Below are 27,185 nucleotides of genomic sequence, written 5' to 3'. Positions count from 1 at the left end.
GCCCGTCAGAGCGCGGAGCCGCGGTTGGCTCAAGGAAGGGGCGGGGCCAAGGCGGCTTCGCGCGGACTGAGCTGCCTGTCACCGGGAGGGGAGCGAGGCTGGCGCGGCTGCGGAAGGGGAGCCCGTGGTCGCTCGGGTGGGAGGGCCGGGACTCGCGCCCCCGTCGCAGGTTCGATCCCCGCCAGCCCCCGACGGAGAGCAGCTCCCCCGATCGCGCTCCGCAAAGCCAGACCCCAAGCTTGCCGTTCTCCCCCCAGCGCGGAGCCCGCCTCCGGCCAAGCAGCAGCCGGGCAGTCCGCGCCCTTCCTCGGCCAAGGAGGAGCCGGCGGGTTCCCGGGACCACCGCTTCGCTCGCTACACCATGCCGGACAAGAAGTTCTTCGAGAACCTGTCGGGGGCCGGGAAGGCCATCGGGGTCTTGACCAGCGGCGGCGATGCGCAAGGTAAGCCGCCCTTCCCACCCCGGGGCGAGGAGCGGGATCCGTGCCCAGCCTTGGGGACGGGGGGGGGGAATGCATCTGAAGGCGAGACGCCTCTAGGGGGCGGTGTGGGGCGGATTGAAACGGGAGTCCGGGTGTGTACGTTGGGGGGTGGGTGGGGGAGGTAGGATGCTGTCTTGGCTCCTTGGCTCCACCATCAACCAAAAGGGAGACAGCAGCCAAGAAATCAGAAGGAGATTGAGGCTGGGAAGGGCAGCCTTGAAGGAGCTAGAAAAGATTTTGAAGTGTAAGGATGTGTCACTGGCCACCAAGACTAGATTAATTCATGCCATCGCATTCCCTAGTACTATCTATGGGTGTGAAAGCTGGACAGTGAAGAAAGCTGATAGGAAGAAAATAGATTCCTTTGAAATGTGGTGTTGGAGGAGAGTGTTGCAGATTCCGTGGACTGCCAAAAAAACAAATCAGTGGGTTCTAGATCAAATCAAGCCCGAACTGACCCTAGAAGCTAAAATGACTAAACTGCGGCTGTCGTATTTTGGTCACGTCATGAGACGACAAGAGTCACTGGAAAAGACAGTCGTGCTAGGAAAAGTTGAGGGCAGCAGGAAAAGAGAAAGATCCAACAAGAGATGGATTGACTCAATAAAGGAAGCCACGGCCTTCAATTTGCAGGATCTGAGCAGGGCTGTCAAAGATAGGAAATTTTGGAGGACTTTCATTCATAGGGTCGCCGTGAGTCAGAAGCAACTTGATGGCACTTAACACACACACAGGATGCTGTCTACACGGGAACGTGCGGCGGATCCGAATTGCGCTCCCGATCTGGGTGGGGCTGGTGGGAAGGGATACAAGAGAGTTGCCCCTGTGGATTGAGGAGTGCGGAGTGGGGGGTTAGTTCACTGTGGCCATTTATGCCTGGGAGGTTTTGCCTTGGATTTGCCACTCTCTCGATGCAGTTCCCCCCCCCCCCCCGTCCAAACTGCTAAAACTCAAAAATAACCCCCCATGCAGAGTTTTGAGAATTCAGATGGGGAAAATGGGCATCTTGAGAGCGGCAAATCCAAGGCAAAATCTCCCAGGCATAAATGGCCGATGTTTTTATTCCGCCTTTGAACACATGAAGCTGCCTTATACCGAATCAGGACCCTCGGTCCATCAAAGTCAGTATCGTCTGCTCGGTGGATCTTCCATAGTCAGGGGAAGTCTACCTTGCTGTCTCACCGGCAGTGGTTCTCCAGGGTCTCAGGCAGAGGTCTATTCACATCACCTACTTGCCTGGAGATGTCGGGGATTGAACCTGGGACCTTCTGCACACCGCGCAGAGGCTCTACAAACTGAGCCACAGGTATAGGCCCCCCACAAAAAAAAGATGATTATGAACTCGTGCATGTGAAACATGGAATTCATGGAGTCCGCATGGAGCTCATGGCAGCATAAATAGAATGGCTGGACACCAAAAAAATAAAATAAAAAAAGCCCATGGGAAACTGCAGGCAGGCAGGAAGAAGTCTAGAAGGTTTAACCCTTTGGGAGCATGAGGGCTGACAGGCGGAAGCATGCTTGGGGGGGGGGAGGGGGTGCAGTAGCGCCAGGAGGTATGGATTGCATCTGTGAAGAACTTGGAAAAGGGAAGGGGGACGCAGCTCTGGGATTTCTGGCTCACCCAGTGCCTGAGCTGCAAACGTGCTTGGCTGGAGGCAGGCTGGAAAGCGCTCCCTCCTCCCCTCACATTCCCAAACGGGTGACCTTCTTCCAAGAGGACCGAGTATCAAGAGCTCCCTGGGGGCTGTGTTATCACTCTAAGCCTCTCTCCCAGGGGTAAACAGCGGGAGAGGGAGATGGCCGAGGCATCCGTTGTGTGGTTTGGCTGAAAGCATGTAACCAAGGAAGCGGTGGGGCGGCATGCTAATGGAGGAAAGAGAAAACCGAGCCGCCTGAGTTCCGCCACCCTGAGATCCAACATCTTCCCCTTCATTTTAGGACATTTAAAAAATGGACCCAGGATGCCAAACATGAGCTGTCCCAGGCACCCATCAATTGCTAAAGGTGCCAGGACATAAACTACTTACTCCAGAAAAGTCCCGTATGCTTAAAATAATCCAGGAAAGTCTTGAGGGGGCAAGGGGGCTTTGCAAAAGAGAAACAAACTAGCACATACCAAATCACAGTTTCAGCCTGGACTAATTAATCCAGAGTAATTGTCTCCCTTTTGGGTCTGCAAATCAGAACAACCTGCATACATACCTGGAGCCTCCAGGTGAACAAAATCAATTTCAAAGTGTCCAATAAGTCAAAATGAATTTGTGGCTTCTTAAAGTTGCGTCTGATGTACTCATCTGGCAAAGTTTATGCCACAATAAACCAGTCAGGCTTTAATTTTTATTTAATTAATTTGTACCCTACCTTTATCCCCAAGGTGGACCCAAAGCAGTTTACATCATTCTCCTCTCCTCCATTTTATCCTCACAGCAACCCTGTGAGGAAGGTTAGGCCGAGAGCATATGACTGGCCCAAGGTCACCCTGCATGCTTCCATGGAACCAGTGGGTATTCGAACCTGGGTCTTCCAGAGACTAGTCTGACACTCTTAACCACAACACCACACTGAGCATTACACTCTTTTTGGGGGGTGGGGCTGGCTGTAGCAGATTAAAATTCACTTCTGGAGTCTTTGTGACAATGGTTAAGTGATCTCCAATAGGTACTTTTAATGGAGTAATAAGGAATCAAGAAAAAGCTTGCTTGGAATTCAGGCATCTCTATTAGGGTTACCAGGTGCCCCCCACCCCCAACCACTGGCAGGAAACGGGGTGTATGGTTGCCAGATCCAAGTTGGAAAACTCCTGGAGATTTGGGGATGGAGCCTGGGGAGGACAGGAGCCTCAGTGGGGTACAATGCCATAGAGTCCACCCTCCAAGGCATCCATTTTTCTCCAGGGGAACTGATCTCAGCAGTCCGCAGATGAGCTGTAATTCCAGGTGATCTACAGGTCCACCCCTGGAGGCTGGCATCCCGAACCCTTATCCAACAGCAGCCAGGATTTCTTTTGTGCTTTTTAGGCATTCTTGGCCCCAATAGTTGCGACTAGTAGGCTGGGATGCCAAACGGGTCGGCCCATGGCACTTTCCGGGTTTCCAGGCGCTCAACTTCTATGCAGGCGAGAGCCGACTCCCCCTCTTGCCCTTTCCCCGGAACAGCCGCGGGTGCACCTGTTAGTCCGGGATTTGCAACCCGGCCAAGTTTCATTAGAGCGCAAGGCTTTAGAATCATAAAGTTGGAAGGGAACCCCAGGGTCATCTAGTCCAACCCCCTGCACAATGCAGGAAACTCACAACTACCTCCTCCCCCCCACACCCCCAGTGACCCCCCACTCCATGGCCAGAAGATGGCCAAGATGCCCTCTTTCTTTTTATGTTTTTGTTATTATTGTATTTGTTTGTATTGTTCTATATTATAAAAATAAAAAAAATTACACAAAAAAAAAAACCCACCCTCGTGAAGCCCCTTCAGAGGAAAGGGGTTAAAGAGAGCGGATTGGCTGCTGGCGTGCGAGCAGAGGTCGCGCGAGGCCAAGCAGCAGCGAGCTCGCGGAGACGGCCGGCGGGGAAGCGACGCACGTCGCTTGCGTGGGCAGCGCTCGGAGGCCGCCGAGCTCCGTCTCCGTAACACAGGGAGACGCGCTCCTAAGCGCCTTTACGCAGAAGTCGTAAAGCGTACGCTCATCAAGGAGCGCAGCGCAGCATCTGCGGCCTCCCATCCCCGGCCTCCTGGGCGTCGTGTCCGGCCGGCTCCGCCTCCCGTGCGGACGTGATGCGCGGCGAGTCGCTGCGGCTGCTGCCTCCGTGCGTCATTTCTGCTGGAAGGGAAACGAGAGGCGTGCGCGCCTTGCCCCGGGTTTTTCCCGGGTCTGGGGGTGGAAAAATGACGGTTGGCCATTTATGCATAGGACCATTTATGCCCGGGAGGTTTTGCCTGGGAGTTGCCGCTCTCTAGATGCACAAGAAAGCTGATCGGAAGAAAATAGATTCCTTTGAAATGTGGTGTTGGAGGAGAGGGTGACGGATTCCGTGGCCTGCCCAAAAAACAAATCAGTGGGTTCTAGATCAAATCAAGCCTGGACTGACCCTAGAAGCTAAAATGGCTAAATTGAGGCTGTCGTATTTTGGTCACATTATGAGAAGGCAAGAGTCACTAGAAAAGACAGTCATGCTAGGAAAAGTTGAGGGCAGCAGGAAAAGAGGAAGACCAAACAAGAGGTGGATTGACTCAATAAAGGAAGCCACGGCCTTCAATTCGCACAAATATAGGACATTTTGGAGGACTTTCATTCATAGGGTCGCCGTGAGTCGGAAGCGACTTGACGGCACTTAACACACACACAGATGCACGTTTCCCCCATCCGAATTCTCAAAAATCAGGCCCCGTGCAGAGTTTTGGGAATTCGGCTGGGAAAAATGTTCATCTCGAGCGGCAAATCCAAGGCAAAACCTCCCGTGCATAAATGGTAATTGAGATCTCCAGAGCAGGGCCTATTTGAGTCCAGGCGTGGAATTCCTTTCTGGCAGGGTTGCCAACCTCCAGGTAGTAGCTGGAGATCTGCTATTACAGCTGATCTTCAGGTGATTTCTATGGCTGCTTTGGCAATTGGACTCTATGGCATTGAAGTCCCTCCCCTCCCGCAAACCCTGCCCTCCTCAGGCTCTGCCCCCCAAATCTCCTTCTCCCCCCCCCCGCAGCAAAGAGGGACCTGGCAACCCTACTTTCTGGTTTCTGTGGAACGCAACGACTAGTTGGACCACAAGCATATTTGTGACCAGGGACAGGGTTTTTCCAGACGAAGCGCAAACCTGATCCTCCTACGTTTGCCAGGGAGCAAGTAAGCTCTGCCAAACGCGGTGGGACCTCGTCCTGAGCAAACGTGCATGGGGATCAAGCTCCTTTGCCCCTGTTGCGGATACTCCGGGTTGCTTTGGAGACCGCTGCTAAGCCGTTTCTCCAAACATGGAAATGGACCGGTGATCTTTTACATAAATCGTGCCAGCAGGAGAACGTGACTGTTAGAAGCCAGCTTCCTCGATGGTGCCTGTTCTGTGCCAGGAAAGCTGGAGTCTTGGGGAGGGGTGGTGGAAATTGCCTCCCCAAGTCCACTTTTTAAAAAGGAAATAAATCTGCATCAGCCACGGTGAATCCTGGCGCTCATTCCTGCATGACTAGAACTTATATAATCAAAACCGAAACTGCCTGCATGAGGAAACAATAATTTTTCTCTGCTGCAAGATCTAAACTTCCTGAAACGAAGCCATCGTCCTTAGATTTGCTTATCTAAGGCCATTTATGCCTGGGAGGTTTGGCCTTGGATTTGCCGCTCTCTAGATGCACAGTTACCCTATCTGAATTCTCAAAACTCTGCATGGGGGCTTGTTGTGTTGAGAATTTGGATGGGGAAAATGAGCATCTGGAGAGCGGCAAACCCTAGGCAAAACCTCCTATGCATAAACGGCCGTTGAACGTCTGCAATCCTGAATGCACTTAACTAGGGAGTAAGTCCCATTGTACTCAGGGAAAGTTTAGGGTGTCACTATAAAGAGCGGAATGATAACTGTAGCATGTGAAAAACCAATAGGGAAGAAGGCGAGGTCCGGAAGCTTGAACTGGGACTGCAGCCAAACCTCTTGTTCCGGCAGCGTTTTGTTTTCTTGCAGGAGGAAAGAAATAAAAGAGAGAATCCAACCTAAAGGCTTTGAGTGTTTCTTTTATCTGGAGGCAGCTGAAGAGTCTCTCTTTCTCTCTCTGGGGAGAGGAAAGGTGGGGGTCTGTTTTTATTAGAAACAACCGTGGGCAAAGTGTATATGGAATACGTGTTGTGCTAGCATTCTGGGAACAGGCATGCAGTGGGCATCTATGAGTCATTTCAAGGTCATTGAGACAACGTGGAACAAGTGTGTACTGAGTAATATTTGTAATATTGAGTCATTCTAGGATGAAAGAGGCTAAAAGCAGGAGAATGCTTGCACATACCTCTACTTTAGAGCTGCTGGTTTTCAATATCAAAGCACACATCTTTTAGAGGAGATGTATGTTATGGTTTAGATACTGTGAACGGCTTTATGTCACCGGGAACATAGTTCACTGGGGAATGGAAACAGAGGAGAGCTAAGGTGAAATGTGGCAACAAGTGTAGGCTTTTAATTGATCTTTCAGAAGATGCTATAGCCAATTAGAGCATAGCTTGTGAAAACAACCTGCTGCACACAATGGCCATTTATGCAGGGGTATTTAGTTCGCAGTCCTTGCTGGACTGCTTCAAGGCTTCTTTTGCATTATTCATGATTTTACCAACCTTCAGACGTGACTTCCCTCTGGCCTCGGCCTCGTCCTTCCACCGCAGTTCTAGGGTCCTATTTTAGGATGAATTTAAATACTGCTTTGAGGCAAGAGCAACGCAAATTCTCCCTATTTCCATGCACAGCTCTTAACTTCAGGTTTCTCTCCCCATGCCCATTTTGGCTTCTCCCATCCAACCCCTTCCCTCAAAGCAAAGCACAAAAGAGGGAGTTGACCCTTCATGAAATGTGCAGGAAGACACTGAAGAAGGCTGCAAAGATTGGAAGGCAGCTCCCTACAGGGAGCTGTTGAAGAAAGGTGGGGAGGAATACCCAGCAAAAGCACACAGAGTCCCTTTAGGAGCTGACCCACGCCCTCCAAGTGCAACAATGTTCCGTTTTCAGGGGGAGGGACTCAGAAACTGATTCACTGGGGATGCCTAATTAATCACAAGGTACTCCTGGAATTGGAGGGGGGGGATCTTTCGTGCATATGATGCTTGAGAATTTGGAGCAGAAAACTGCAGCAATCCAAATGCAAATTTCCCTTCCATAAATGACCTAAATCTCTATCAGGTGGGTCACAATTGCACAGTCAGCTTGAGTTTTTGATTTCACTGACTCACTAAACCAACATCTCAGACATATTTATATGTCTATGTACCAGTTCCCTCGTAATTCTTACCATTTTATAGTTTCCTGGATTTCTCTTCCTGTATATGCATGTAGCAAGACGAGGATTTGAGCATATCTGGAGTATGTGCATAGATGATTTTAAAAGGCAGGAGCTAAGGCTGAAATATACTTACTAGGGAGTAACAGTGCCGTCTTAAGCAGGTCTACTCAGAGTCCGACAGATCTATTCATTAGGGCTTACTCCCAGAAAAATGTTCTTGGGATTGTAAAATAATTCAGTTCTCCATTTCTAAGGAGACGTGCTTCGAATGAGGCTGTCAGCATTTTCCAAGTGACCTAGTTTTGAGTATACATATGCATTGCCGGGTATGTTTGAAAGAAAAGACATCCTTGTGATGTCCAGACATTATGAAGGTCATAATATGACATCGGTACCTCTTTAAAAAAAAAAAAACAGGCTCTGCTGCAAAGGAATCCTAAAGTACATATCAAAGAAGGCCTTGAAATGGGAACCCAAAGAGGCTTACATCACTCTGCTCTCCTCCATTTTATCCTCACAACAACCCTGTGAGGTCACCCAACCAGATTGCATGGCAGTGTGGTGATTTGAACCTGGGTCTCCAAGATCCTAGTCTGACACTCTAAACATTACACAACACTGGTTCTCATTTGTGGGCTGCTTGCGGGCATATTCCTTCGAACAGCTGGTAAAATCTTACTTCAAGAAGGCAGGCAGGCTGGTTGAGAGTAAGTGTGTGTGTGTGGGGGGGGATGAGATTCTACCCATAAGTATCTCAGGTCCCTTGCATGATATATCTAATTCTGAAATAGGTCATAGAGCATGGATGAAAAACTCCACACAGTGGGACTAGGGATAGACAGGGGGGATTCCCCTCCTCTAAATCTGGAAAAAGCTCCAAGTTTGCAAAAACTTTAAAAAAATACATTTAGAGTTAGAAATATAGCAGCAGTGGCTTGATTCCCCACTCTTCCACATGACGCCAGCTGGGTGACCTTGGGCTAGTCGCAGTTCTCTCTGAACTCTCTCAGCCCCACCTACCTCACAAGGTATCTGTTGTGGGAAGAGGAAGGAAAGGTGATTGTAAGCCGGTTTGAGACTCCTTAAAATTAAAGAAAATCGGGGTATAAAAACCAACTCTTATTATTATTTATGTGGCACCTGTTTGCACTTAAATCAGCTTGTAACACAATAAAATCCCCACCAATTTTAGTAAAACATACAGATATCATCACAGTCATTGGTATTCTCCCTCACACCCACTCCTGCAGATCTGGTGACTCAGATCTTGTTTGATCTTGACTCACTGAGAATCACCAGTTTTTAGGGACTCCCTCATCCTTAAGACAAATGCCTTGAATGTCCTTCCCAATGACAGACAGTTCAGTGTTCCCATCCTCCTTAACTCCTTGTCTTTTATAAGCTGTTACGCTATGGGGAATTATGACAGCCTCTGATGGCAGAAAATTCTTGGGGTAAAATAGATTACTTCGTTTATTTCAGGGGCTTTTCTTTTAGGTACTATACAGAATTAATCTATACTTAACAGTTTAGATTAATTCCTGCTGGGTTCTGGTGCCTCTGATGTAACTATTTTGTTGATCTGTTGTAATTTCGCAGTATTCAACAGTGGATTTATTTATTATGCTTCTATGCCACCGTTCATGCTGGTTGTTTTTGATCTATTGACAATTTTTATATGCTAATCAATTTCCGAAACTGGCTCCCTCGGTAGTGGTCCCAAGGCCCTGACCTGGTTAGCCCCAGGCTAGCCCGATCTCGTCAGATCTCAGAAGCTAAGCAGCGTCGGCCCTGGTTAGTATTTGGATGGGAGACCACCAAGGAAGTCCAGGGTCGTGATGTGGAGGCAGGCAATGGCAAACCACCTCTGAACGTCTCTTGCCTTGAAAACCCCTGGGGCAGGGGGGTGCCATGAGTCAGCTATGACTTGACGGCACTTTCCACCACACCCCCTTTTCAGAATGAAGCAACCCATTAATGTATCCAAGTAGAAGCTCACATTTTGACTGTGTGTGTGTTTGAGAGAGAGAGGCTGTAATTGCTATGGTGAGAACTGGCAATTTTCCACGTGGTGACCGGCTTTTGTGCAGTGTCACGTAGTGAGCCAAAATAGCTGAGCACAGTGGGGTGTGGGGTTGCCAGGTTCCTCTTTGCCACCAGTGTGAGGTTTTTGAGGGGGAGCCTGAGGAGGGTGGGGTTTGGGGAGGGACTTCAGTGCCAAAGTGGCCGTTTTCCCCAGGTGAACTGATCTTTATCAGCTAGAGATCAGTTGTAATAGCAGGAGATCTACGGCTAGTACTTGGAGGTTGGCAACCCTAGTGGGGGGCCAGTTTTTGTTAGCTGTACAATTGAGAACAACATTTACCATTTGTATTATGCTTTTCAAACGTTCCCCGTTTATATCTCAGTAATCCTTGCAACAAATATATTGCATGGGAAAGGGGAGTGAGAAAAGGCACAATAAACTCATGATAAGCAAGAGCTGAACAAAGGGTTTCCTGCTTCCCTGCTCTAATGTCCTGTGTTGATTTTTTTTTTCCATTTGTCTGAACAGGCAGGGTTTACTTTCCGGGTCCAGGACTCTTAATTTTACTTGTGTTTAATATTGTTGGTGACTCAAGTTTTGGCAAAAGTCAGAAGTATTGACTTTATAAGCTGGGCAGAATTGCCAACCTCCAGGCATTAGCTGGAGATCTCCTGCTATTACAACTGATCTCCACCTGGAGAAAATGGCCACTTTGGCAACTGGACTCTATGACATTGAAGTCCCTCTCCTCCCCAAACCCCGCTCTCCTCAGGCTCCACCCCAGAAACCTCTTACCAGTGGCAAAGAGGGACCTGGCAGCCCTAGTCATGAATATGAAATGGAGAAGTGACAGGCATTTTCTTCTGGAAGTGTGCAAACCTTATTAGCAAAGTTTGTGGAAAGGTCTAATATATAAGAGAGATATCAGTTTATTGCTCTGCTTTTGTATAGGTGTGGACACTTTAGCATTGAAACTACTGCTTGTAACTTCTCTCTGTGATAAGGTTGCCAACCTCTAGGTACTAGCTGGAGATCTCCTGCTATTACAACTGATCTCCAGCTGACAGAGATCAGTTTCCCTGGAGAAAATGCCCTCTTTGGCAATTGGACTCTGTGACATTGAAATCCCTCCCCTCCCCAAACCCTGACCTCCTGAAGCGCCGCCCCAAAAACCTCCCACCGGTGGCAAAGAGGGACCTGGCAACCCTACTCTGTAACCTTGTGGGTCTGTGCATCAGTGAGCAGTGTTATAGGTTGAGAACATTCATGTTCCAGAACTGGTAACATAATTACATTTTTGTAGATATGATCTGCATTTCCATTACAACACTGAAGAAACTAGCAATTATGAAAGAAAGCATTACATAGCATGCCCTTTCATTTGCCCCCTAAAGCTACAGCGGTGGTATTATCCCTGTGTCTGTCTGTGCATTATTTTAGCCTGGTCAGAATTTTTCAGATATAAGTGGCAGTTGGAAGTGGTAACAAAAGTCCTAGATAAGTTCTCTGAGAAGCTGTAATATGTTGAGAGGTGCTGAATATTGACACTTTATTCCATGGCTGTGCTGAGCACATGAAGCCTTTGGAAACAGTTTATGCACTTTTTTTAAAAAAATAGAGAAATAAAGCACGACTTTTGAATGTGGTAGGTCAGGAGTACCAATGTGTAATATACCTGATTCCTGTTAGGTGAATACCCCCAATGACAATGCCATATGTGTGAGGATGGGGATGTATATGATCCACATCTCAATAGTTCTTACTGCAATAACTAAATAGACCTCCCCCGGTTAGGGTTGCCAACCTCCAGGTACTAGCTGGAGATCTCCTACTGTTACAACTGATCTCCAGCTGATAGAGATCAGTTCACCTGGACAAAATGGCTGCTTTGGCAATTGGACTCTATGGCACTGAAGTCCCTCCCCAAACCCCGCCCTCCTCAGGCTCTGCCCCAAAAACCTCCTGCCGGTGGCGGATGGGAGAAACCTATCACTGTCATGCCCTGTTTGTGAGCTTCCTGGGCATTTAGCTTGCCACTCCTGGAAATTCAATAAGTTTGATGAACCTTTGGCTTGCTCAAACAAGTAATTTAAGACAGCCCTAATTATTCTTGAATTCTGAGTGAGGCCCTAGGCTGAAGCTTAGCTGAACTGGTATCCTCTGGCCTAGAAGTCTCTTGACCTCTGATCCTAGGGACCAACTGCAATGGTGAAAGAAATGCAATCCACAAATAGTCAGAACTGCTATTCTCCCCCCACACACACACACACACATACTCCATGGCTGTATCCTAGGGTTGCCAGGTCCCTCTTTGTTACCAGCAGGAGGTTTTGTGGGGGCAGAACCTGAGGAGTGGGGGGTTTGGAGAGAGGAGGGATTTCAATGCCATAAAGTCCAATTGCCAAAGCGGCCATTTTCTCCAGGTGAACGGCTCTCTATCTGCCAGAGATCAGTTGTAATAACAGGAGTTCTCCAGCTTGTACCTGGAGGTTGGTAACCCCACTGTATCCTGGTATGGAAAACAGGGAGGCTGGGCTGAGACCTAGCAACTAACAAAATTGCTCAAAGACAGCAGGCAAAAAATTGTGTGTGTGTGTTAAGTGCCGTTAAGTAGCTTCTGACTCATGGCGACCCTATGAATCAATGTCCTCCAAAACGTCCTAGCGTTAACAGCCTTGCTCAGGTCTTGCACACCGAGGGCCGTGGCTTCCTTTATAGAATCAATCCAGCTCATGTTGGGTCTTCCTCTTTTCCTGCTGCCTTCCACTTCCAACAATAGTTATGAGTAGATTAAGAGATGACCCCAAGAGCTGATCAGAAACCCTTAGGTTAGTGTGCCATCAAACAGGAAGCCGAGATCCCAAGCAGTAGCTGATGCTCATTAATACAGTGGAGTTGCAGAAGGAGGGAAATGTAACCCTATTAACTCAGTAGTTTCCTTTTCCCTTATATGATTAGGAAGAAAGCTTTTTATAGAAGAGGTAGTAGGCCAAGTGCAGTACAATTAGGACACTACCCTGCAGGTGGATTTTGGATTCCCTTTAGAGAGATCCAGGCTAAGCAGCTTTAACCATAACTTACAAGCTTATCGTAGCTGCAGGAAACTGTAAAGAGCAAGCAAGAATTGTATTCTCTGATGTTATATTTAATGGCATATAACCTGGTTTTGATTAAATCAGAGCTCCATTTAATCAATAAATATGGATACTGTTATTGAAGACACTTAAGATACGGTATAATGGGTCACGCTTAATGTAAAATGAAGAAAGCCCCTTCTTTTGGCTCTGGTTTGACCCGGTTATTGATAGAAATTGGGGGCTAATGGACAATTCAAGCATCTGATATTGGAGTCACATTTGACTTTTAGAATGAGAGGGAAGAGGAAATAAGACATGGGTTGTAGAACAGGTCAATGTAACCCTATGGTTACAGATATCTTTCCCACTATGTGGAGAACTCAGCGGAGGGCAACATGCATTCTATTAGATGTTCTGCCTTGGTTAAGTACAGGGAGGCTTATACCTGGAGAAGCGTTTGTTTTCAGTTATGGCACTTTTAGTAAAGAGCAGCACATGTTGTTGTGGATCTGTGGGGGGAATCAGTGGCATTGGCAGCAAGAGGCTTGTTGAGGCTGGGAGATTGTTTGCTTCTTTGGGGATTTCTATCCCGCCCTCTATCCTGGCCAAAGCCGGGCTCAGGGCGGCTAACATCATATAAAATACATTAATAAACATCAATATAATACAAAAATTCCACCCAATTTAAAACCAACATTTCAAAGAATCAAACAGGTAGGCGCTCATATGTCAGCACACAGGGTCGCTGCTTGCCTGGGGATTGCAGTTTGGTCTCCCTTAGAAATCTGATGGAAGAACAGAAAAGGGGAGGGGGAAGGGAGGCCAGATATGATGGACCGTCCCTGCCCTCAGCCATAGGCTTGGTGGAACATCTCGGTCTTACATGCCCTGCAGAAGTGCGTTAGATCCCGCAGGGCCCTGGACTCACTAGAGAGAGGGTTCCACCAGGCTGGGGCCAGGCTGAAAAAGCCCTGGCTCTGGTTGAGGAGAGCTGGACACTTCTGGGGCCAGGGACAACCAGTAAGTTGGCTTTGGCAGAGCGTGACGCTCAGGGGAGCCCTGACCTGGATGGCCCAGGCTAGCCTGATCTCATCAGATCTCAGAAGCTAAGCAGGGTCATCCCTGGTTAGTATTTGGATGGGAGACCCCCAAGGAATACCAGGGTTACTGTGCAGAGGAAGGCACTGGCAAACCACCTCTGTTAGTCTCTTGCCATGAAAACCCCAAAAGGGGTCGCCATAAGTTGGCTGCAACTTGAAGGCACTTTACACACACACAATGCTCACGGGAGGGGGGCGTACCTGGAGAGACTGTCCCGTAGATATGACTGAAAAAGGAGAAGAGTTGGTTTTTATACCCCGATTTGCTCTGCCTTTAAGGAGTCTCAAAGCGGCTTACAATCGCCTTCCTCTCCCCACAACAGACACCTTGTGAGGCTCAGAATGCCTGCGTATAAACGAAATAGGCCAATGCACACAGCTTAAATCTACTGAAGAGTGCATTCGTTCGGGCCATGTAATCACTGCAACAAAGCATACCATGCCGGTGTCCGCTGTCCTTTTGCTACACACATTCATAACCTAATATGTTGTTCATTCATGACAATTGCTCACTGTTAAAGATTGATTGGTATCAATACTAGCTTTTCCTTTCTGTGTCTCCTCCCTCCAGGTATGAATGCAGCAGTCCGTGCCGTAGTGCGTATGGGAATCTATGTTGAAGCCAAAGTGTATTTTATCTATGAGGTGGGTATTCATATGTACTTGTTTCTGCTCCACTGCTATCTTAGTAGGGTACCTTCAGCAGGTCTTAAAGAGAAAGCAAAAGAGCGATCCTCATAGTGGCAGGCGGAGATCTGAAGAGCCTTCAGCGAGTCGTAATCTCTTTGCTGATGGAGGGCCTTGCTTTGATGTGGATGGCTGCTGATGGTTAAAAATGCAATATCTGTGAAGCGCAATAAAGTGAGGTGTGTCTGTATTCACCGAAAGCAGGGATCAGGAGACCTGCAAAAGCTATGTGAAGGGTGCTGTAGTAAGAAGAGGAATTAGGTGAGACGGAGTGACATAACTGGCCGGATCCAACCCATTTTCCCTTCTTAAGTTAGTAAACCTTTTCAGCGTTTCAGGCGTCTGAAAGGATTTCTGTTGCGTGGCTGCAAAGCAGCACATTGCTGTATGTGCTTGTCTCTGTGTGCCAGATTTTTTTGTCAGATTGACTCTGTCCACTGCAAGCCCACGTCTGTCTGCTCTTCCAGTTCGGCTGTTGGAGAGCTGTGAGACAAGAGTGTCCAAACAAAAAGAGCACTGTTCTCCACAGCCCCTTTGTGGTATTGCTACAGCAACTGACTGTTTATTCAGTGTATCACGAGCCTGCCAGTATTCGGAGTTTCTCTTGCGACTCACAAGTATTTTCTCATGTCTCCCGACTGAAGGAAGCGTACTGCTTTCATGGCTGGAAGAAACCTTTTCTTCCCCCCCCCCCTTTCTTTTTCTGGGTTGGAATTCAAAACGGCAAAACATTGGGGGTTAGCGCACTTGTATTCCCAGCGATGTATTAAAATTTTGGAAACGTTATAAAAAATACTGTTCGCACTTTGTTTGGCCCCTTTAGCTGTGAAGACGTCTTCCAACCATTTATAAGCCATGGTATCCAAAAACCCTTTTAAAGCGATGTTTTTAATAACATTTTCAAAGTCTTAATACATCGCTGGGAATACAAAGTGCGGTACCCCCCATTGCCTCAGACTTGGCCTCAGATTTGCTTGACTCCCCGCCCATCCTGCTCTCTAAGTTTGTTACGTAGCATTAAAGAGAGTTGTTTTTTGAATTGACTGAGGGCTGAAGGGCCAGCGATAGGGTTGCCAGGTCCCTCTTCGCCACCAGTGGGAGGTTTTTTGGGGTGGAGCCTGAGGAGGATGGGGTTTGGGGAGGGGAGGGACTTCAATGCCGTAGAGTCCAATTGCCAAAGCGGCCATTATCTCCAGGTGAATTGCTCTCTATCGGCTGGAGATCAGTTGTAATAGCAGATCTCCTGCCATCACCTGGAGGTTGTCAGCAAAACTAACTTTCAACTGCTCTTGTAGTTATTCAAAAATACAGCATGTGGCAATTAAATAATATATTAAACAACTTTTTGTAAAGCAAGATATATATTTTTTTCTTCTTCTTAGTTTTGTATAAAGAAAATTGATAGCATAAACGTATATATTTGTTTATATATTTCTTTCAATTCAAGCGCATTATTTTTTTAAATCAAACTTATACAAGTAAACACTTTTTCAAATCAGCTGAAGGGTCTTATTGTTTTCAAAACAATAAGAAATTCTTTAAGTATATTAGGAGTAGGAAACCAGCTAGGGAAGCGGTTGGACCATTGGATGACAATGGGAGTAAAGGAACTCTAAGGGAGGATAAAGCGATTGCTGAAAAACTAAATGAATTCTTCTCATCTGTCTTCACTGTTGAAGATACAGGGCAGATTCCTTCTCCTGAACAGAGATTTTGAAGAGGGGAAAATGAGGAACTGAGGCAAATAGTGGTAACAAGGCAGGAAGTCCTAGAACGTCTAGACAAACTGCAAACTAACAAGTCACAGGGACCAGACGGTATTCATCCTAGAGTTCTTCAAGAACTCAAATGGGAAATTGCTGAACTTCTAACAAAGATATGTAACATGTCCCTTCGATCAGCCTCTGTACCAGAGGACTGGAGAATGGCCAATGTAACATCCATTTATAAAAAAGGTTCTAGGGGGGACCCAGGAAATTACAGGCTAGTTAGCTTAACATCTGTTCCGGGTAAATTAGTGGAAAGCATTATTAAAGATAGAATTGTCAAGCATATAAAAGGGCAAGGTCTGCTGGGCAAAACCCAACATGGCTTCTGTAAGGGTAGGTCCTGTCTCACTAACCTATTAGAGTTTTTTGAAAGCGTCAATAAGCATGTGGACAGGAATGAGCCTGTGGATATTGTGTATTTGGATTTCCAAAAAGCTTTTGACAAAGTCCCCCACCAAAGACTGCTAAGCAAACTTCATAGTCACGGGATAAGAGGACAAGTCCTCTTATGGATTGAGAGCTGGCTGAAAAATAAGAAGCAGAGAGTAGGAATCAATGGTCAGTTCTCACAATGGCGGGATGTGAACCGTGGGGTGCCTCAGGGATCTGTGTTGGGACCGGTGCTTTTCAGCCTGTCCATCAATGACCTGGAGTTGGGGTTAAACAGTGAAGTAGCCAAGTTTTCAGATGACACCAAATTATTGAGGGTGGTTAAAACTAAATCGGACTGTGAAGAGCTCCAGAAGGATCTCTGCATACTGGAAGAATGGGCATTAAAATGATAAATGAGATTCAATGTGAGTAAGTGTAAAGTGATGCATATTGGGGCAAAAAATCCCAACTTCACATATACACTGATGGGATCTGTGCTGGCAGCAACAGACCAAGAAAGGGATTGTGGGGTGGTAGTGGATAGCTCAATAAAGATGTCAACCCAGTGTGTGGCTGCTGTAAAAAAGGCAAATTCCATGCTGGCCATAATTAGACGAGGAATAGAGAATAAAACTGCTGATATCATACTGCCCTTGTACAAATCTATGGTGAGACCACACTTGGACTACTGTGTACAGTTCTGGTCACCACATCTAAAAAAGGATATTGCAGAGCTTGAGAAGGTGCAGAAAAGAGCAGCCAAAATGATTAGGGGACTAGAGCAACTGTCTTATGGGGAGCGGTTAAGACGCTTAGGACTGTTTAGCTTGGAAAGAAAGCGGCTGAGGGGAGACATGATAGAGGTCTATAAAATTATGCATGGTTTGGAGAGAGTAGACAGGGAGAAGTTTTTCTCCCTCTCCCATAATACTAGAACACGGGGTCATCTGCTAAAGCTGGAGGGTGAGAGATTCAAAACAGATAAAAGGAAGTATTTTTTCACACAATGCATAGTTAAATTGTGGAACTCCCTGCCCCAGGATGTGGTGATGGCTGCCAGCTTGGAGGGCTTTAAGAGGGGAGTGGACATATTCATGGAGGAGAGGGGTATTCATGGCTATTAGTTAGAATGGATACTAGTCATGCTGCATACCTATTCTCTCTAGTATCAGAGGAGCATGCCTATTATTTTGGGCATGGTGGAACACAGGCAGGATGGTGCTGCTCCACTCGTCTTGTTTGTGGCTTCCTAGAGACACCTGGTTTGCCACTGTGTGAACAGACTGCTGGACTTGATGGGCCTTGGTCTGATCCAGCAGGGCGTTTCTTATGTTCTTATCTTGCCAGCTATAGAGTGTAAACTGGCAGACGGTATATACCTAAAATTCAAGATGCATCTGCTTGTGCTCAAAGATTTCTAGATTTCTAGGCTTCTAGAGACACAAATGGTAACTTTAGAGCACAGGTACTGGCATCAAAGTACTAAAATAGATTTTTTTGGCAGTCCACAGTATCCGTAACACTCTCCTCCAACACCACATCTCAAAGGAATCTACTTTCTTCCTATCAGCTTTCTTCATTGTCCAGCTTTCACACCCATACATAGTAATAGGGAATACGATGGCATGAATTAACTTGATCTTAGTTGCCAGTGACACATCTTTATACTTAAGAATCTTTTCTATTTCATGGCTGCCCTTCCCAGTCTCAATCTTAGGGTTGCCAACCACCAGGTATTAGCTGGAAATCTCCTGCTATTACAACTGATCTCCAGCCGATAGAGATCAGTTCACCTGGAGAAAATGGCCCCTTTGGCAATTGGACTCTGGCATTGAAGCCCCTCCCTCCCCAAACCCTGCCCTCCTCAGGCTCCGCCCCAAAAACCTCCTGCCGGTGGTGAAGAGGGACCTGGCAACCCTACTCAATCTCCTTCTGATTTCTTGATTGCACCATAGATAGCTTTAAAAGGGGGTTAGACAGATTCATGAAATCATTGATTCATGAAATCATTGATTCAGGTCAATCAGTGGCTACTAGCTATGGTGTCTGAAAGGAGTCTGCATATACACAGGCAGCAAAATTCTGAATACCAGTGCTGGTTGGAATTTATATACTACAGGTCCACATATCCAGCTGCCACTAGAAATTAACCCTTCTCTGCATGCTAAATGGCTGAAGTCATGTTTTGGAAACATTTTGAGATACGCACAAAGAATAATTTGGAACTGCTGCATGTAAAAGTTTCTCATTGCTCTTTAAAACAACTTAATTGTTATTATGTTATACCATTTTATAGGGCCATTTTAATTAACTGGTTTTACAAGTTTATAATTTTTATTGTATGTTAACATTTAATACTACATGAGCTGTCCTGAGCCCGGCTTTTGCTGGGGAGGGTGGGCTATAAGTTAAATAATAAATAAAATAAAATAAAATAAAATAAAATAAAATAAATGATACCAACAGAACTGTTTTTGGCCCAGTGCAGGTGAAAAATACCATCAATGCTGAGTGGTATGAGCTTTAGTTCATTTTATTTGTTTGGGCAAATTTTCACCGGTGAGGCTGAGAGTGTCCAAAGCACTTCACTCTCATCACCATGGTGTAGTGGATAAGAGTGGTGGTTTGGAGCGGTGGAGTCTGATCTGGAGAACCGGGTTTGATTCCCCCCACTCCTCCACATGAGCAGCGGAGGCTAATCTGGTGAACTGGATTTGTTTCCCCACTCCTACACACAAAGCCAGCTGGGTGAACTAGGGTTAGTCACACTCTCTCAGCCCCACCCACCTCACAGGATGTCTGTTGTGGGGAGGAGAAGGGAAGGTGATTGTAAGCCAGTTTGAGACTCCCTTAAGTGGCAGAGAAAGTCGGCATATAAAAACCAACTCTTCTTCTTCTCCTCCTTCTCCTTCTCCTTCTCTTTTTACAATTGCCCTGTAAAATAGGTCTGATTTATTATTTCCCTATTGCAAATGGAGGAGTGAGGCAGAGAGTGGCTGGCTCAAGGACAGTGAGTGAGTTCCTTGTAGAGGGGAAATTGAAACTGGGCACATCTTGATTCATAGTTCTGTGCCTTAACCTTTGTGTGACGCCTGGCTTCATCCGACTGCAGTCTACCTTTAGTAGGTCAGTGAGTGGGTGGGTGGCTTCAGCTACTCGGCAGGGGAAAGAAGGATGAGGGGCCATGGCTCAGTGGTAGAGCATCTGCTTGGCATGCAGAAAGTCCCAGGTTCAATCCACAGCATCTCCAGTTAAAGGAACTAGGCAAGTAGGTGATGTGAAAGACCTCTGCCTGAGACCCTGGAGAGCCACTGTCAGTCTGAGTAGACAATACTGACTTTGATGGACCAAGGGTCTGATTCAGTAGAAGGCAGCTTCATGAAACTGTTACTGTTCCTGAATCGTTCTTGGAGGAAGAAAATCGTTGGTAGCCGTTCTGAGCCCGGTTTAGGCTAGAGAGGAGGGCAGAATAAAAGTCTAATTAAGTTTTTTTTAAAATTAAAATCATACAGCATGTCAAAACATTGATATGAAAATAATCTCATGTGGTCAGATTATTCCACTGGTATTCAAAATATTAGCCTCATTTATTCTTTGTAGCCCAGCGAGAGATTAAAATGTTGTAGATTAGCAAACAAAGCTATCAAGGTTAAATGGATTGTAAACAAGAAGCTTAGTTAACACATGAACACAGGGAGCTGCCTTATACTGAATCAGACCTTTTGCCCATCAAAGTCAGAATTGTCTACTCAAACTAGCAGTGGCTTTCCAGAGTCTCAGACTTTCACATCACCTACTTGCCTAGTCCCTTTAACTGGAGATGCCTGGGATTGAACATGGGGCCTTCTGCATGCCAAGCAGATTCTCTACAAACTGAGCCACAGCCTGTCCTCAAAGCTATTCTGTGTCACATGAACACATGAAGCTGCCTCATACTGAATCAGACCCTTGGTCCATCAAAATCAGTATTGTCTACTCAGACTAGCAGTGGCTCTCCAGGGTCTCAGACTGAGGTCTTTGATATCGGCTGCCTGCCTAGTCCCTTTAACTGGAGATGCCAGGGATTGAACCTGGGACCTTCTGCATGCCAAGCAGAGGCTCTACAAACTGAGCCCCTCCCCTGCCAGCCACAGCCCCTCTCCTGCCAGCCACAGCCCTTCCCCTGTCAATGATAAATGAGCTCAAGTTTTTTTGCAGGTCTCCTAGGAGATCAGGTTTACAATAAATGAAGTGTCACCTTTCTACAGATAACGGCACACAATTCTGCAAACACCTGCCACATAATCTTTAGTAGTGTTGTATCTAGTGTGACATTACTCGAGGCCTGTAGGCTAAATGAGCAGTACCATTAAAGTAAAGTAATCTTACCACATAGTGAGATCCACAAGAAGCTCTTTATAAAAATAATGTAATGCCTAGTTCTCATTAAAACTCAAAGGTTGAGCAATGTTAAATGTAGAAAAGTTGAAACCCTTGTTATAATGAAAGGTACTTAATTGTGCAACCATATGTACACTCGCTTGGGAGTAACCTTTGTGATACTAAAACTTATGTCTAAGTAAGCATACATAGGATTGGTGTGTAAATAGGTTTTATTGTATGAGCTGCATTCACATGTATTGAGGAATCATGGTTTGCTGCGATAAGAACAAGCCTTGGAAATCCTCCCAGAGAGAGAGAAAGAAAGGGAGAAAATAATCATTTGCAATGTGGGTGAAACAACAAAATAAGGTATATTGTAAATGAAAATTAATTTCTGAGCCACCAGTGAGGGGAGAGAGTGTGCAAACCTGCATCTTTATAAAGCTCATTCACATAAGGACATAGTTTGGTATTATGTGTGAATGCGACTATGGAACTTACTGTAAAGCTAAAACCAAAAAACCAAAAAACAAACAAAAAAACCCCCACCAAACAAACAAAAAACCCACCAAATTCATTTCTATATAATGACGTATGATATAATGCTGAACCAAAGAGAGCATTTAGAGCCAGATGTCTTAAGCCAGTGTCCAACACTGCAAAAATAATGTGGCTTTAAATGTACGATTCATCTTAAACTAAGCCTAAATAACAGTGAAGCGGTAGATCGGAGAAGCAAAAGGATTGCATTCTAAATCTTCTGACTTGAAGCTTATCTGCAAGACCATTCCAAATCTTACCTGCTGGCCTTATTTGAATATGCATTTAGCATACTTTCCATTTTATCAAACGTGGCATTAATTTTACCTTACGTAAGTGTTTATTGTTGCTTGTCAGGCTTCTGAAGTGTTTCCCTCTTGCTACAGGGATACCAAGGCATGGTGGACGGAGGTGACAACATTGCTGAAGTTTCATGGGAAAGTGTTTCAAGCATCCTCCAAGTGGTAAGAAACAAACCAAGGACAATTTTTAGAAAAGTGGTTACATGTTTATTGTTTTCAAATAAGCCCTGAAAATTTAAAGGTACCATCAGAATAATTAAGCAAAATGTGTGGCCCTGTGTAGCCTTTTGACTCAGCGCTAGATGTTCTGCCTTGAAAGAAAGTCCCAAATATGTATATTTTGGATTCCAGTTGTTTGCTCCTCTACAGCATTTCCTGTGCTCATGTATTTTGGATTCCAGTTGTTTGCTCCTCTCCAGCATTTCTTGTACTCATTGTACCATACCAATGCAGAGGTGATAGGGTTGCCAACCTCCAGGTACTAGCTGGAGATCTCCTGCTATTACAACTGATCTCCAGCCGATGGAGATCAGTTCCCCTGGAGAAAATGGCCACTTTTGCAATTGGACTCTATAGCATTGAAGTTCCTCCCCTCTGTAAACCCCGCCCTCCTCAGGCTCCGTCCCAAAAACCTCCCGCCGATGGCGAAGAGGGACCTGGCAACCCTATGCTCATGTGATCTGCTGCATTAGCCAGGACTCCTTATTCTCTTCTGAACTGGGAAAATCCACTACCCAAGATGAGCAACGGAATAGCATTTGTGCTTATGGTGGCTGGCTAAGCAGCAGAGCTTTGGTGCATTCTTTTAGTTTTCCCCCTGTTCTCCTTTAGTATGTCAGTTTACAAAACCCTTCCTAAATCGCCTGCTTGCTTTCATGACAGTGAAACGGAGTTCCTGTTGCTAGAGGCAAATTCCGTGCCTCTTTTCTGCATTCCTCTGGCCATTCCCTGCCCGATGTGAACTGCATCACGTAAGAGCATGACCGTGCCAAGAGATGTTTGGGAATCAAAAGAGCTTAGCGCCATAGCAAACTGGCATAGTTCTAAGGGCGAACTCTGGACACAGCCTTGGTTCCTTTTCCTGCCTCAGAGAAGATGGATTAGGATTGTGCAACTAATCATTAACATGTTTTCAGTCGAGGGATTTATAGAACAGTTCTCTCTTTCATCAGCGTTACACGTTGCTATGCAGAAGCATTCCACTCGTGCTGCTGATAGGTGACGGAACATCTGCCAAGGACAACAATAGGATGAAAAAATTGAGCAAGGGGATCGATAACTTCCTAATTGCACGTCAAACTCACCCAGACAATTCTGTCTTTCATAAGACGCACCTGACTTGCTTTTCCTTCTGGATTTCCAATTTCACTGTGTTTGCATACACAGTAGGAGTGCTGAGGGTGTGGTGGAAGGGAATACCAATATCCACTTTAAAAAGTAAAGGGAAGTGATAGTGCAATAATGATGCAAGGAAGGTAACTGTCAGATCCAAATAATTCTTCTTAGGTGAAATGTCACTGCTCTGCTACAGTGGGTGTGGTATGTTGCTGTGTGGGATCAGGAAGAAACATACACAAGGCACATGTTTGTGATTGTGGCCCGTTTTCCCATTTGAGCCCCAATTAAAATAGCCTGAGCATAAGGAAGAAATCCCTCCTGCTGCCTCTTGCTCCAGAGACCTGCTGGTTTAGGTTCTATACCTGATATCTCCCTGGATCTGCATGACTCTACAAAACAAAAACTTCTTGTTCAATAGATCTGAAGTGAAATGTCCCCTGTAGAAAATTATCACACTACTTCCACAGTGAGGGTATATCAGATAAACAGTGCCCATGAACTGTCCAGAGAATAAACTGGTTAATTTTATCGTCACCGAGTCACAGAGGAAATGTGGTTGGTGAAAGTGTTCTCCGCTTCCCAGGTAAAGAACATTATGCTCTTGTGTAGCATTTCCATCAACATCTTATATTTTAGCCAAATGGATAAAAAACAGATAGGGAACATAAAGCTTACAGCCCATAACCAACCCACCCAGGCTTTTCCCCTAGACCATGCGCTTCTAGCACAGGGAGACTCACCTGTAGACTTATGGTGCTTATGGCAAAGGGAGTGGGATTTTTCCCCCACAGAAGGCTTGGTGAGTCTCACAGCGTGGGAGAACAGCAGGAAAAAAACCCAAAGACAAGATAAATATTTACGGCCCTCGGCACCCAAATAGAAAGAGAACCCTCTTATTTTCTCTTGCTGGAGAGCCAGCGTGGTGTGGTGGTTAAGAGCGGTGGTTTGGAGCAGCCGACTCTGATCTGGAGAACTGGGTTGTTTCCCCACTCCTCCCCATGAAGCCAGCTGGGTGACCTTGTGCTAGTCACAGTTCTCTCGAATCTCTGTCAACCCCACCTACCTCACAGGGTGTCTGTTGGGGGAGGGGAAGGGAAGGAGATTGAAAGCCAGTTTGATTCTTCCTTAAGTGGTAGAGAAAGTCGGCATATAAAAACCAACTCTTCTTCATCATCATCATCTTCTTCATCATCATCTTCTTCTTCATAGGGAGGAACGGTGATTGGCAGTGCACGCTGCAATGATTTTCGGACCCGGGAAGGCCGTCTGAAGGCAGCCTGCAACCTGGTGAAGCGTGGGATTACGAACCTCTGTGTGATTGGTGGGGACGGCAGCTTAACAGGTGCTAACCTCTTTCGCGAAGAATGGAGTGGCCTGTTAGATGAGCTGGCCAAAAAAGGTAAGTTTTGCTGCTGAGCGTTTGGGAATCGTAGAATCATAGAATAGAATCGTGGAATCATAGAGTTGGAAGGGACCGCCAGGGTCATCAAGTCCAACCCCCTGAACAATGCAGGAAATTCTAATTCTATTTCCCTTGAAATAGAATTGGTACTAGAGCCAGCATTCCAAGCTATTGCATGATTTGAAAAAGGTGTAATGAAAGTATCCCGTCAAAAGAATGTAACTGCACTTCATCTTGCTCAGTACTTCATTTTGAAAGCAGACACTCCATGCTTTCCTCAAATATTAGGATATATATTTAGTGGCTGTTCTTTTTGGCAGGGGAGATTAATGACGAAGCTGTTAAGAAGTACGCTTACCTCAACATTGTGGGAATGGTCGGCTCCATTGATAATGACTTCTGTGGCACAGATATGACCATCGGCACTGACTCGGCCTTGCACAGAATCATCGAAGTTGTGGATGCCATCATGACCACTGCTCAAAGGTACTCTGATCTCAGAAAGGGCATTGGGACAGCTGTTCACATTTTAAATGCCACTAATGGATGGCTCGAGCAAAGGCTGAGATCCCCGGTGTTTACAGTGTATCGATGTAAGGTTCATTGCAGCATTTTGGAGGACTCCAGAGAAGGTCATTCGCACAGAGATCTCTTGAGGAAACCTGACAAAGCTGACACAAACAGCAACTCCATGTTTGCCTTCTCTCTCTATAACATAATTTATAGAAACTTTTGTCATGGAGTTACATTGAGCATTTTTCCAGTGGCACCCTGCCCTAATGCAGCCGATAATGTGGAGTAGAGCCCAGAGAAATGCAACACGATTAATTCATGCCAGATGTTTCCCAAACTGCATGCTACGTGGAAAGAAGGAAATCGACATGGGTTGCTGTTTATGCCAGCAGGCCTTTGCTCTAAAGTAAGTAAGTAAAGGTCCCCTGTGCAAGCACCAGGTCATTCCTGACCCATGGGGTGACATCACATCCTGACGTTTCCAAGGCAGACTTTGTTTTGTGGGGTGGTTTGCCAGTGCCTTCCCCAGTCATCTTCCCTTTACCCCCAGCAAGCTGGGTACTCATTTGACCGACCTCAGAAGGATGGAAGGCTGAGTCAACCTTGAGCCGGCTACCTGAAATTGACTCCTGTTGGGATCGAACTCAGGTTGTGAGCAGAGCTTGGACTGCAGTACTGCAGCTTACCACTCTGCGCCACGGGACTCTTTCCTTTGCTCTCTGTGTGTGTGTGTGTAAAGTGCCGTCAAATCGCAGCCGACTTATGCCGACCCCTTTTGGGGTTTTCATGGCAAGAGACTAACAGAGGTGGTTTACCAGTGCCTTCCTCTGCACAGCAACCCTGGTATTCCTTGGTGGTCTCCCATCCAAATACTAACCAGGGCTGACCCTGCTTAGCTTCTGAGATCTGACGAGATCAGGCTAGCCTGGGCCATCCAGGTCAGGGCTCCTTTGCTCTACCACACTGCATTTTCTACCTACTCCTGCACTCACTTCCATCTTTTTATGAAATCCACAAAGGAAGGGTTCATGTGTGCTTACTACCTCCAAGAAAGACACTGAAACTATCAAACAGCTTCTGGATCCTTGCCATATCTGAGTGTCTGTTGCATATTGTCTCTTTCATCTGTCGGCCTGGATCAACTTTTGTGGGGCGTAGTAGCTCAAGTCTGAGCTTGGATATAGGAAAAGAACGTTTCAGAAGGAAGCTTTCTAGATGGCTTTGAACTAGTCGTAGCCTTTCAGCCTAACTGACATCACAGTTTCCTGTTCTGAACTCTTTGGAATAATGTCAGGAGACAAGTATATTTAAAATTTTTTCCAAAGGGGACATTTTTAAAGGGGGAAATGTCTTAGAAAAGGAGTACGACATTTACATTTTTAGCTGCCCTGCAAGTTTAAAAAAAGAACATTTTAAAAAAAATATTCTGCTTAGAAAGAGCATAGACAAGGCATGAGGGCTAATGATTCTAGTGTTCTAATCAAACTAGTTAATGTTGCTCCTTCCTTTCTGCTTCATTGAGCGCAAGGTGGGTAATAAATATTTAAATAAATTAATACATATTGATTTTCTGGTCTATTTTATAGCCATCAGAGGACTTTCGTCCTGGAAGTGATGGGAAGACACTGTGGGTACGTATTTTCCTCAACAGTAAACATTGCAGCAGTGTCTAGCTCATGAACTTACTTGAATTTTCTGACTCTGTCCTAGGTACCTAGCTCTTGTTAGTGCCTTAGCCTGTGGTGCAGATTGGGTTTTTATTCCTGAATATCCACCTGAGCAAGGTTGGGAAGAACGGATGTGCACAAAGCTTTCTGCGGTAAACCTTTATTACAGTGACTTTTGGACGGTCCTTGGGGTTGAGCTAAAATTGGGGGCCTGTTTGGTGGAGGGCAAATTCATTGGGCAGCTCTGGCTGCATTTTCATCTTGTGTGTTTTTATCTCGCTGACGATTATGTTGCCTTCATAACTTGTTCCTTACTTAGTTCCCAGAATCCACTGAAATGGGCTAGGGTCCGCGGCAAACATGCAGAGATGCCTGAGACAACGAGTTAATGTGGAACGAATACCCTGCTTCTGAAAAAAAAACTGTTTTACTTTATCGAACAATTCTTTCAGACCCCAAATTGGCCTAGCATCAGTTAATTTGTGTTCAGTTGGTGTGTGCTACAAAACAGTGGTTCGGTAGGGTCCACAGGTTGATTTGAGCAGAGGGAGTATAGGTAGAGTATCTCTTATCCAGACATATCTGGAT

The 27,185-nt window shown here is 46.0% G+C and overlaps 1 protein-coding gene across 1 annotated transcript in view; it reads left to right on the top strand.

Moving 5' to 3' along the window:
• Positions 1-358: 358 nt before the first annotated feature.
• Positions 359-27,185, top strand: part of PFKP (phosphofructokinase, platelet) — a 63,150-nt gene continuing 36,323 nt past the window's right edge. The window contains exons 1-7 of the mRNA XM_056858017.1: positions 359-443; positions 14,217-14,290; positions 21,762-21,839; positions 24,225-24,414; positions 24,738-24,903; positions 26,517-26,561; positions 26,641-26,749. Of these exons, the coding sequence (XP_056713995.1) occupies positions 362-443; positions 14,217-14,290; positions 21,762-21,839; positions 24,225-24,414; positions 24,738-24,903; positions 26,517-26,561; positions 26,641-26,749 (744 nt within the window). The 5' untranslated portion in view covers positions 359-361. The remainder of the gene's footprint in view (positions 444-14,216; positions 14,291-21,761; positions 21,840-24,224; positions 24,415-24,737; positions 24,904-26,516; positions 26,562-26,640; positions 26,750-27,185) is intronic.

This window comes from Euleptes europaea, chromosome 11 (assembly GCF_029931775.1).
Source record: "Euleptes europaea isolate rEulEur1 chromosome 11, rEulEur1.hap1, whole genome shotgun sequence".
NCBI lineage: Eukaryota > Metazoa > Chordata > Lepidosauria > Squamata > Sphaerodactylidae > Euleptes > Euleptes europaea.
This window is presented reverse-complemented; position numbering and strand designations above follow the sequence as displayed.